Raw genomic sequence first — 13,042 nt, forward strand, 5'->3', positions numbered from 1 at the left:
ATGGTTTTGTAGAGAACACCGTTGACCGGTGTATATTTATAAAGATCAGTGGGAGTAAGTTTGTTATTTTGGTTCTATATGTTGACAACATTCTTCTTGCTGCTAATAATATTGGTATGTTACATGATGTAAAGAAGTTTCTCTCTAGTAACTTTGAAATGAAAGATATGAATGAGGCATCTTATGTGATAGGAATAGAAATATTCCGTGATAGATCACAAGGATTGTTAAGTTTGTCTCAAAAATGCTATATTAACAAAGTGTTAGAGAGATTCAGAATGGAAAAATGCTCTCCTAGAGTAGTTCCAATTCAAAAAGGGGACAAGTTTAGTCAATGCAATGTCCCAAGAATGATTTGGAACGAAAGGCCATGGAGTCCATTCCTTATGCGTCAGTGGTTGGGAGTTTGATGTATGCTCAAACTTGTACTCGGCCAGATATCAGTTTTGCTGTTGGAATGTTAGGCCGATATCAAAGTAATCCCGGAATGGATAACTGGAAAGATGCAAAGAAAGTTCTTAGGTACTTACAAGGTACCAAAGAATACATGCTCACCTATAGAAAGTCTAATCATCTTGAAGTGATTGGCTACTCGGATTTAGACTATGCTGGATGTGTGGATTCAAGAAAGTCTACATTTGGGTATGTTTATCTATTAGCTAGAGGAGCAATTTCTTGGAAAAGTGCAAAACAATCAGTCATTACAACTTCCACCATGGAGGTTGAATTTGTGGCATGCTTTGAGGCCATGGTTCATGCTTTGTGGTTGCGTAACTTTGTATTGAGGTTTGGCATTATTAACAGTATTGTTAGGCCAATAAGGATTTATTGTGATAATTCCGCAACTGTCTTCTTCTCTAAAAATGACAAGTACTCAAAGGGTGCTAAACACATGGATTTGAAGTACTTGTTAGTTAAATAAGAAGTGCAGAAACATAGAGTGTTGATTGACCATATTGGTACGAATTTGATGATAGCAGATCCGTTAACTAAAGGACTACCGCCCAAAACTTTTATTGGCCATGTTGAAAGTATGGGCATTATGGATAAGTCAATATTAACATGATGATGTTATCTATCTATATGGATATGTATAGTTATATGCTTGTACTGTCATGACACTTGTGAATTCAATTAAAGTTATGTTTCTCTTTATTTTATTGTTATCCACATTAAGTTATATACATGTATTATTGATTGTGGTAACATGTTATATCTCTTGTAGAAATATGAAAGTTATAAGACTGATTAAAGTTATGTTGAGTTGGTTTGATTATGTGATACATGGAAGAAATCTTGTCGTTCATGACTTTTGCCCGCCATGATCCGATCATTTCAATTCATATAAGGATGATGACTTGATAATTCTAATGAATGGTGCACACTTAAAGTTTAGTTTTAGATCTTCAAGTCATCACATGAACCAAGTGGTATTTTATTAAAGTTGGTTAAATATCATCAAAGAGGAAAAATGTTTTACTTCTGTAGACACGTTAAGTTTCTAAAAAAGTAAAAGAGAAAAGTAACGTTCTCAGAAAAGAAAAAGAAATTGTGACTTTGACAGAGAAAAACATTCTTGGAAATTCTATATCATCAAGAAAGTATTAAAGAGGAGTAAGAGAAGGGAGAACAATTGATAGGAAAGAACTATACAATGGATCCAGGTAAGTTCTCTTCTACTATGTATGTGAGAATAGTGAGTATCATGAAAATTTAAGATCTTGTGTGTTTTTCATTCAATTGAAAATTAAAGAATTGCTTACACAAGTTGCTCTTTGGTGGCAACAGTGGCCATGGCGGTGGGTTTGTGTTCAACATGTCGGCGCTGGCGTTTGGCCAATTGTTTTCTCAGAGGGGACCCCTTCAGTCCAGTAACACCCCTTCGGTTCGCGCTTGGATATACCCTTCGGTCGATCACCACCATCACTACTTCTCGTCGCTGATCCACTAGGGCTCCGTCGCGGCGGCTTCTTCAACGGCGGTGGACTCTCTTTCGCATTCCAGCACGAATTCAGGGTGAAGAGGAGCACAACGGTGTATCCGACAAGCTGTCCTCTGCTTCCTCCGATTCTCGCCATTGATTTCAAAAACACATAAAAGATCCCAAATTTGTTCTTCCCGAGGTTCTTTCTCACGACCCAATTCTTAAAATCTCAATAGTGTTCCTCCTTTTTCGTTTCTCTTACTCAGTATTTTTTGTTAATGTTATTTTAGGGCATGTGGGTTGCATTGAAGATGACTCGGTTGATAAAGAGAACATGCTTTTGAATGAATTTTCAAGAAAACTTAGTTGATAAAGAGAACATGTTTTGCTTGGTTTGATTGGTTGATTGAAGATAAACCCTAATTTTTCAAGAAATCCTTATTCTGATTTTAGAAAAACATTGAAATGTGACACACATTTAACATGAAGGCTAGCATCAGATGTGGCATATAGTTAGCCAAATCAGAAAAAATTTAACGTCATTACTTTTTGAGTACTAAAGATTCGAGTTTCCTAAGAAAGTGAATGAAAATAAACAAACATTTGGAAGACTGACGAAATCCAAAATAACATGATACTTAAGGAATTAAAAACATATTTAACCCTTATTCTTATTGATATTACCTTTTAAGTGAATTAACTTTTTGATTATTCTTTTAAATTTAACTAATTTTTAATTATAAAATTACCTACAAAAAAAGTAAAATTTATTTACAATAATTTAAATATGATAATAATAACGATAAAAATAATTTTTTTATTTTTTTATTATCATAAAAAAATAATATATATATATATATATAAAATAATATAATATGGGTATTTCTCTTTTTATTAATAATTGTTTTTCAATTTTATCTTAATTATTTTTAATAAATTTAATTATTTTTTATTTGACCAATTTTCTTAATTATAATGGAACTATTTACCAATAAAATTATTTATATTTACAATAAAATTATTAAAATTATATTTTATTATCATTAAAAAAGTAAACACAAACACGCTAGCACATGTGTCTAGTCTGTATATAAAAACAACATAGTTTTTGTATTCGCATTTATTTTCTAATTTTATTCTTTTAAGTATTTCTTATAGATAAAATAATTATTTTAACAACATTACCTTTTAAGTGATTATTTATTTGAATTTAAACATTTTTTATTTGGCAGCTTTTTTAAACTTAATCATTTTTAATTAAAAGATTATTTACAAAATAAATGAAAATTACTTACAATAAAATTATAAAATTATTTATAATTAATTTTTTAATTATAATAATATTAATAATTATTTTTTATTTTTGTATTATCTAAAAAAATAACACACGCATAATACATACGTTTCCACTAATTTTAAATAAGCTGAATAATAACATTTATACTATTATAAAAATTAATTAAGTGTTATTTATTTTCTTAGATTTTTCATTATAAATAAAATTCATAATAACAACAATGAAAATAGTTATTTATTGACTTTTTTTGTATAAAAAAACTTTTTTTTTGGGAAAATAAAGAATACAGGTTGTATTAAAAGAATACTTTTTACATTTTTATGTTAAATTATATTTTTTGTAGGCATATATTTTCTTTAAAAACTCAGAATTCTGTTCTATTTCTAAAATTGCATATTTTTAATTCGTTTTTTTTTCTATTTTGTACCAATCGAACATTAAATCTACCACATCCCTTAAGATGTCATTAAAAAACTTAACCATTTAAAATTAAAAATAAAAATAAAAATAAATAAGACATATTTAAAATTAAATATTATATTAAAGTCATGAATTTTCGTAATAATAAAATTTGTAAGATTCAGTTTGTTATGTTTAAAAGAAAAAAAGTTAAATTTGATAGAGAATGAAAGTATCTCTTAAAAATAGACTATGACAAAATTATTTTTTATTTATTAAACGATGCTATTTCTTTAAAACTAGAAATATTATGTTTATTTATTTATTTGTTTCACAAACATATTGTGTTCATATTTGATAGGAAATATAGTAAGATAGATCAATTAAATTTTAAATAGGATAAGTTTTTTTGTATCCCTTTAATTATTTTTTTCTTTCACATGTGTAGTTAGATTCACGCCTACTAGATTAGGTTAGTTATGGAATTAGAACTTTTAATTAAATTAAGTTAATTTGATGTTTTTTTTTATTGTTAGGTTTTTGTACTCATGTAAAAGGAGATTCAAAATATTGTAGTGAAACATTTCATACTCATTAAGTTATTTATAGGTAAAGAAAAAAAAATTAATTTAGAAATTCGAGAATGGCGGAAAAGTTTGTTCCTAAAATAAAATTGAAAATGATCTTAGCCTTGACCTGTATATTAAATAGATGTTTTAATAAATTACTCTTATGTAATAAAAAAATGTAATGTATATAGTCCTAGATGATCGATATTAAAAATTAAGATAGATTGATAGAAAATTTGAGAAGTATGAATAATAATTTATTTAGAGAAAAATAAGAAAGAAAATGAAAAAAAAGAAGGTTGTGGTGTGGTGTGTTAGGGTCAAAGGCCTAAAAAATGAAAGGATGAGGTTGAAAGCATGGTGCGTCGGGGTGAGGGTGATGGAAAAGGTTGCAACAGGAAAAAAGTGGGAAAGCATGGCTTTTCTCATTTCCATCTTCACACCGCATCAAGATCAAGAGGACCCCAAAACAAAAGGACACAAACTAACCGAGACCTTCTGTCTCCGCCCCCGTCTCTCACAGCGGAGCAGGAGGTGGCAGACCTTGGCCAAAACCACAACCACAACCACAACCACAACCTCAACCTCAACCTCAACCTCGGCGATGTCTTCTAATGCCGACTCCACCACCTCCCAGCTCTTGAATGTCACCATGGTAGCCGTTGACAAAGGCAAGAGCTGTGCCCACGCCTTTCGTTGGACCATCAAAAACATAGACAACCCCGTCATCATCGCACTCCATATCAAACACAAAAACATTACTCATCGTAGGTACCCTCTTGCATTATTTACCTGTCTCTCTCCCTTCTTCTTATTCCATCCTTCAACAGATCTTTATATATATATATATATATATATATATATATATATATATATGTACGATGATTTTTATGCTGTTGCTTATATTATATAACAGTTATAATATTATAATTATGCGCATGCAGAGAGCACCGATGCTGTACCTCCCGACGAAGACGATGTAGCACATGTTTTCAACCACTTACGTCAAATGTGTCAAGGCAACAATGTATGTAATTGATATCCAATTTTGGAGAAAATTTTCATTACAATATTCTAACAAATAGTTTGTAATGGATAAATAAGTTCATTAATTTTATGATAATTACGTCACGATTTTTTATAATATCAACCGTTAATTTTGATTAGTTGACACATACAAAATTTATATAGAGACCATGCATAATTATTGAAGTCTTCACTAATAACTAGTGTTATGTATATAATAACAAATAATTATTGTTGTTGCTCGTGGTGATACTTGAATCTAACTTTGAAGTGATAAAGATGTTGCACATTGTTAACTCAGGTTCAGTTGAAAGAAGCCGTGATCCATGACAGTGATATTGTGAGAGGAATAGTGGAATATGCACAGAGAAATCGCGTCAATACTATAGTCGTTGGTGCAGGCTCCTCCAACAGGACTAGTTTTGCAAGAAGTCTTTACCTGAGGAGTGGAAGCAAGTTAAGTATTAATTGAGACATTACTTACCAATTTTTCTACTTTGAACTCATATAAATGAGTTTAATCATCTTAAAATTTGGCCTTTGCATGACAATTTTGTGTTTCCTTTGCATGTACAAATGTTATGTAATGTGTTAAAGTTTCTTAATGTGGTGGCTGTCTCAGAAAATTAAAAGGCCATGTGTCAACAGGCGTAATGAAATCAGCACCAGATCATAGTTCTGTGTTTGTGATTTCAAAAGGGAAGATAGTGGGAGCTCGACCAGCAATACGACCGATGGTAAACATGGTTCAACCACCAAGTGAACATGCAAAAAGGTGCCACACAATGAAACTTATTAGTACCTTTCACATTTTCAATGCATATATGCCATGATGAAATATGCAAGTAGTGAGTAAATAATTTGTCAGAAAATAAGTTGGTTATAGCCATGTTAAACTGTAAGCAAAAGGGGTCTTAAAAATTTTTCACATTTTGGTTGGCTACAGTGAGAACAGGACACATGCAATTAGAAGTGGGAGCACCAATGGAAGATCAGAAAGATCACTTGTACTTGAAATGCCAAGGTCTTCTTCAGTTGGTCAATCAATGGAACACAGGTTAATATTTTGCCGCAGCTCGGATGGAACTGACTCTTCAAAGTCGAACAAGTTAGTGTCATCAGATGGAATTAGACAAGAGTGCGATCTATCAGATTCTCAATTCACAGTATGTGTCCAAGAAAACAAAAGCTTATCATGGATTAGATTGTCTTTGTTGTAGAACCAGAACTACTGAGTGATCAAATCAGTATGGTAAAACTAAGTCGTAGAAATTAATTTACTATTTTATTACTTCATTCCAGGAAGAGCTGGAGAGTGAGATGAAAAGGTTGAAGCTCAAACTGAAGCATACTATGGACATGTTGAGTTCAGCTTGCAAAGAAGCAGTGTCAGCCGAAAGCAAGGTAAAGTAAATTATGTGATCACTGTAAGAAGTAAGAAAACTCTACTTATGTGTTCATTCACTGCATAATGTATATAGACAAAAATTACGTACCCTCAAAATGGTTTACATATTGTGATGCAAATAAGGCCACAACTATTACTCCTTCACTATAATAAACTGGTAAGGATAAAACAAGGGTAGTGATTAATGAGGTTGAATGTTACACTTAGATGAAATCAACGAAGTGTTAAATGAAATTACTCAAAGGGTGTTCTTGGCAGGCTAAAGAGATTAACCAACGGAAACTGGACGAGGAACGTATAGCTGAGGTGGCTAAGTTGTCTAAAGAGGCAGCACTTGCATTGGCAGAAAAGGAGAAAGTTAAAGCCAAAGCTGCCTTGGAAGCAGCTGAGGAAGCCATTAAGATGGTTGAAAAGGAAGCACAGAGAAGATTTAATGCAGAGATGAAGGCCAGAAGAGAGGCACATGAAAAGGATCGAGCATTGAATCAGTTGGCATGCAGGGATATTCGATGCAGAAAATACAGTATAAGCGATGTTGAAGAGGCCACTCATAAGTTCTCCCCAGCATTGAAAGTAGGTGAAGGTGGATATGGACCCGTCTTTAAAGGCCAACTTGATCACACCCAAGTAGCAATCAAAATTTTGAACCCTGAAGCTACCCACGGAAGGAGGCAGTTCCAACAAGAGGTATGTAATAAATTCGTCATTCCAGAAATTTACGTTAACTTTTTTATGTACTTTGCTTATTCTAACCGATATACTTTAAATGTCACAACCGATACAACTTTTAATTCATCAACAGTATAAAAGTATTTATGGTGAACATCCATGTTTATGCAAGCTGAAGAAAATATATTTTCCTTCTGACATGTGTAGGTTGAGGTATTATGCAGCATAAGGCATCCTAACATGGTTCTCCTCATTGGTGCATGTCCTGAGTACGGATGTTTAGTGTATGAGTACTTAGAGAATGGTAGCTTAGAAGATAGATTACTGAGGAGAAATGATAGCCCTCCAATTCCATGGTGGAAACGTTTTGAAATAGCTGCTGAGATTGCAACTGCACTTCTTTTCCTTCACCAAACAAAGCCAGAACCAATTGTGCACAGGGACCTCAAACCTGCCAACATTCTCTTGGACAGGAATTTTGTGAGCAAAATCAGTGATGTGGGTCTTTCAAGACTAGTGCCAGCTTCTGTGGCTGATTCTGTCACACAATATCACTTGACTGCTGCTGCTGGAACCTTTTGTTACATTGACCCTGAGTACCAACAAACTGGGATGCTAACAACAAAATCAGACGTATACTCATTGGGGATAATGCTTCTACAAATCATCACAGCCAAGGCTCCAATGGGGCTTGCTCACCATGTTCTGAAGGCCATTGAAGAGGGAACATTTTCGGAAATGCTTGATCCTTCGATCAATGATTGGCCCCTTGAAGAGACTCTTGAATTTGCCAAACTCTCACTGAACTGTGCAGAGCTCAGCAAAAAGGACAGGCCTGATCTTGCAACCGTGGTTGTGCCAAAGCTTAATCATTTGAGAGACTTTGGGTTAGCATCACAGAACAAGCTGAATCATAGTCATCCTCAACTCCCTCTCTCGCCTACAAGAACTCATCGATCAGATCCATAAAATAGGTTCCATTATGGAATCATGGCTGTGCCATGTTATTTTGAGTAGAACATTTACTCCAGTAAACTCCTTGCAGCACTCATTGTTGTGTTGTAATGCTAGTTTCCAGCAGCTTTCTTGTAACGAAAGAGTTCCTTTAATCCAAATAGATGATGCCTAAACCCTAAAATGGACTTGCAAGCGATCATGAATGCATTATGTCGTAAAACATTTTTAAAATGTTAACTTGATCTCTTTTATGTTACTTTAACAAACTCATATATTACATGATTGTGATAGAAAGATAGTGCAAGTTTCTTTTACAATCTCAATGCTTAAACTATTAACTCTTAAACTTATGTGCTGTCCAGTTTTCTTATAAGATTTCTAGTGACTATCACAAGATGTGTTTATGTTTGTTTAAATAAACATAATCAAAAGCGATTATAAGAGAAAAAAATTTAGTTATTTCAAAACTGTAAGTAAAAAATAAGCTTTAATAAAATTTATTATGAAAAAAAGGGTGTAAAGTAACTCAACCAAGATCATTTTATTGCAGATGTGAATTAATACAATTGATTTTAGTTGTGATTTTTTTTTGTTGATCACTATACTAATTTCTTTATCATTATCAACAAAGATGTTATGTTATTTTTTCTCAATAGTTTGCTAGTTTTTTTCAATGTAACTAGAAAACTTAGCCAACATTGTTAAAAAAAAGTTGGCAAAAGACTCCTAACCTTAAATAATTATGCTAATTCAAATTATCAAAAATAAAAATCACCACTCAAAGAACCCTCCTGCACTTAAATAACATATGTAACATCAATGAAAACAACATATTTAACATAAAAGCCCTACAAAATTTAACATTTCCAAATTTTTTAATTAATTAAAAAGTTTAATTACTTGTTGGATTCTCACTTTACTTGAAATGTTTCAAGTTGGTCCTCATTTCTTAATTAATTAAGTCTTTTAAAACAAAAATTATTAATAACGTTAATAACATGTTACATGTCCATATGTATTTTTTAAATTTTTTTTGTAAAAACTTTTGTTTACACCTTTCAAGTCCCTAATGTTGACATGTTTAAGTCCTTAAGTGTTAACGGTTATTGTATTGATTTTAATTTATCTTTTATATATATATCTTTAATTCAATTTAATCTTAGTTTGTTTAAAACAGAATAATATTATTAAAATTTTATTATTTGTATAAATATTATAATAATATTTTTTATTAAAAATAACTTTTTAATATATTACATTATTGTATGTTATTAACTTATAACTTTAATCATTGAATTTTAATATAAATATCAATATAATATTTATATAAATAATAACTTTGATAGCAATTAAAAGAGATTCAAATTTATTATTTATGTAAATGATGTTAATTAATTTATTTTTATAAAAAAATATGATTAATAATATATTAGTTTTAAATATTTACTTTTTAAAAAAAGTATTTATACTTAATTAGTTTTAATCTTAATAAAAAAGATGGGTTATAATAATATATAATATGTAACAGGTTAAAAAGTTATTTTTAATATAAATACCAATATAACATTTATATAAATAATAAATTTTATCTTAATTTAGAAGCGGAAATATTATTATTTTTGAGAAAAATTATGACTAAATTAAATAAATAAAAAGAAATGTTAAAAATTAAATTGAAAGCAATGTCGTAAAATACAAACATTAAATCATCTAAACTACACAAATTATCTCCTTCCACTTGTATAGATTCCAATTTAAATTTTACAAAATTTTTCTCAATAATATTTTGTATAGTCTTTTTAATAAAAATAACCCGATCATAACTATTCAATCCAACAAAAAAAATCACCGTTTTCCATCTTCGACAAATCTTTTTAACTGAAAATAAATTTAACTGATCAAATCAATTTCTGTTACCTTATATCTTGAATTCATCAAACATTGTATTCTTACAAGAAACCTTAGCTCAAATTCAACCTTTCTTAAACAATAACAAATCAAATTTTTTTTGTATAACTCACATAAACCATTGTAAGGAGAATTAATACTTTTCCAGCGTGCCATTCTTAAGGAAGCATCAAAGAATATAACTCAAACTTCCAAAGTGCCAAAATCCCAAATGCACGCTATATAAAAAATTCACCAATTCTTCCATTGTTTCTGTCTATATAATACTTTCACCATGTACATATTTTCCCATGCTTCCAAGCTCATTCCAATTTACCTCATCAAATGGGACATCACAGATTCAGACAAAAAGATCTGTTTCCATTGATGAGAAAAGTTGGATTCATGGTGCTGGGTTTGTGTGCATGCATGGTGGCATCAGAAGAAAACATTGAAGACCCTTCAACTGGTTCATTGTGCATCACTGAATGTGCCTCATGTCCTACCATATGTTCACAACCTCCTCCTTCTCTTGTCACATCATATTCAAACCATCCACCTCCTTCACCTCTTACACCACAACCACAACTTCCTCCTCCTCCACAACACCACCTCACACCACCATCATATCCACCTCCTCCACCACTCCTAACATCATACCCTTCCCCTCCTCCACTCTCAACATCAAATCCACCACCTTCTCCACTTCTAACATCATATCCACCACCCCCTCCTCTCTTAATATCAAATGATCCACCCCCTTCTCCACTTCTAACCTTCCCTCCACCATCACTAGTACTACCACCACCTGCAAAGCCTTTACAGCAAACCCCTCCATCACTGCTCTCTCCTCCTCCACCACCACCACCACCACCACCTTTCAAGTCCAACAACAACAACCCTCCTTCATCAGGTTCAGGACAACCTACAGTTATTTCTGGCCCGAACTACCCCTACTACTATTACTATTCCTCAGCTGTTGCATCTTCCTTTTCTCCACATGTTATACCTTTTTTCCTCTCAGTGTCCTTCTTTCATGGGCTATTCTTTTGATGGTTCGGGATGAAACCAGTATTTGTACAGTGTACAGCAATTTGATGGACATATATGTTTTTTCCTACTTCATGTTTTACCTTTGTTAATGTAATTATTACTAGTAGTAAGAGGAATTAATATTCCTTTGTAAACTGTGACAAATTCAAGTTTGTTATTCATTGAATGGTTTTTTTATACTATGTTATGAGAGGTTGTATTTTATGTATAGAGACAGTTCTGTACAGAAAGTAAACACGTAATTATTGTTAAGAAATACTTGTTTTGGCTTTGTTTTAGATATTGAGTGTCATGTGAATCAATGATTACCATGAGAAACTAATATTGATGTATGCCAGTTTATTAATTTTTTATTGTTTCTGATAAATATTGATTAACACTATGATGCTGTTTACTAATTAATGATGAGCACACGTGTATTGCTTTTATACATAATTTGGTCACACAATTGTTAAAATTAATTTCACATTTTACGTTTTTTTGAAAGCTAAATCGTATCAATTACATCGGAAACTTTATCTAAGTTGTTTTAGAAAAAAAAAACTTCATATATAGGTTAAAGTGTTTGCTTTATCCATAGTTTGTATCTTGTGATAATTTAAGGTATAGGTTTATCTCAATAAAAGTATATTCTTCTCTTTGTTGAAAAGAAAAGCAAATATTGATATAAATGTAATAAGACTTAAAAGATCAGGAAATAAAGTTTTACTAGCAATCCGTGATAAACCCTAGCTGAATTTGAAAAACAATGTCAATGTGAAATTAATGAAAGAAAGAAAGCCAAAAATAAAATGAGATAAAAAAAATAGGTAAAATTAAATTTGTATCTATATTTAAAAATTTATTAAAATTATATGTGAATATAATATTTTATAATTAAATATATTTTTAGTTTTTAACATGAAATTTTTAGTTTTCAAACTTAAAAAAAAATGAATATAATTATTTTAACCAAATTATGTCAAACTTTTTTAACGTGTTAAACTTGTTTGTTAAACTTGTTAGTGAGCTTAAATGACATAAATCATTCAAATGTTAACAAGGAACTAAATTTTTTTTAACATAATTTAGTTTAAATGACTATATTTATTCTTTTAAAGTTTAAAAATTAAAGTATATTAAAGTTTTAAACATTAATAAATTATAATTTTTCATCAAAATTCAAATTTTAATCTATAAATATATATGTTCTCATTCCTTACCTCTTTATTTTATTTAACATATGTTGTTTTTATAGACATTAATACTTTGACACAACAAAAAAAAAATCTTAAGATGTTCTTCATTAATATGTTTTATTAGCCCTTTTAAGAACAACAAATGGCTAACGACTTTAAATAATTAACACTTTATCAATGCACTTCACTCGCCCTTCCCAACTCTAAATAAACTTTTGTGCCTTTATGCTTGTTTTTAAATCTTTTGAAATAATGATCATTATTAATTAACAAACCAAAAGAACAAAATTATAAACATACTTTACAATAAAGGTTAAAGACATTGGATGGATATTTGAGTATATTAAGATATTTTTCAAGTGTGGTCACTTCAACATTAAGATTTTCTAATTTCATGGATCAGAAAATTAGTAGGACATGTTCTAAAATAAGATTAACAAAATTAGTTAACAAATAAGATTAATTAAAATTAGTTTTATCATATTCTTTTCTGGACTGGTCTGACTTTGTTTCGACAACAAAGTAAAACAAATCTAATGTTTAATATCTAATTCAGCTTAATGTAAAATTTATATAATGTACCTCAACAATAACCTCTTCTTTTAGATCTTGGATAATTTTCAAATCTGGAACCATTACTATTGAAAGACAATTTTGCAATTGAGTAAAAGCAAA

General features: G+C 30.6%; 3 protein-coding genes across 4 annotated transcripts; 2 read left to right on the forward strand and 1 right to left on the reverse strand.

Moving 5' to 3' along the window:
• The first annotated feature begins 370 nt into the window (after positions 1-370).
• Positions 371-922, forward strand: LOC128197820 (secreted RxLR effector protein 161-like). Its single transcript, XM_052880631.1, has one exon. The coding sequence runs from the start codon at positions 371-373 to the stop codon at positions 920-922; it is 552 nt and encodes a 183-aa protein (XP_052736591.1).
• Positions 923-4,556: 3,634 nt separating this feature from the next.
• LOC108336981 (U-box domain-containing protein 52) lies at positions 4,557-8,440 on the forward strand. Of its 2 annotated transcripts, none has more exons than XM_017573420.2 (8): positions 4,557-4,956; positions 5,134-5,216; positions 5,517-5,671; positions 5,838-5,990; positions 6,162-6,381; positions 6,518-6,619; positions 6,882-7,310; positions 7,500-8,440. In XM_017573420.2, the coding sequence occupies exons 1-8, from the start codon at positions 4,569-4,571 to the stop codon at positions 8,259-8,261; spliced, it is 2,292 nt and encodes a 763-aa protein (XP_017428909.2). In that variant the 5' UTR covers positions 4,557-4,568; the 3' UTR covers positions 8,262-8,440. The 2 variants fall into 2 exon arrangements, with proteins under 2 accessions (XP_017428909.2, XP_052735839.1); XM_052879879.1 differs by having other exon boundaries at positions 4,836-4,960.
• Positions 8,441-10,489: 2,049 nt separating this feature from the next.
• On the reverse strand, positions 10,490-11,121 carry LOC108336982 (uncharacterized). The gene is made up of 2 exons (XM_017573421.1): positions 11,088-11,121; positions 10,490-10,944 (listed from the first exon to the last, which is right to left on the reverse strand). Exons 1-2 carry the CDS (start codon positions 11,119-11,121, stop codon positions 10,490-10,492), a joined length of 489 nt encoding a protein of 162 aa, XP_017428910.1.
• Between the last annotated feature and the right edge of the window lie 1,921 nt (positions 11,122-13,042).

This window comes from Vigna angularis, chromosome 7 (genome assembly GCF_016808095.1).
Source record: "Vigna angularis cultivar LongXiaoDou No.4 chromosome 7, ASM1680809v1, whole genome shotgun sequence".
In the NCBI taxonomy this organism is placed as follows: domain Eukaryota; kingdom Viridiplantae; phylum Streptophyta; class Magnoliopsida; order Fabales; family Fabaceae; genus Vigna; species Vigna angularis.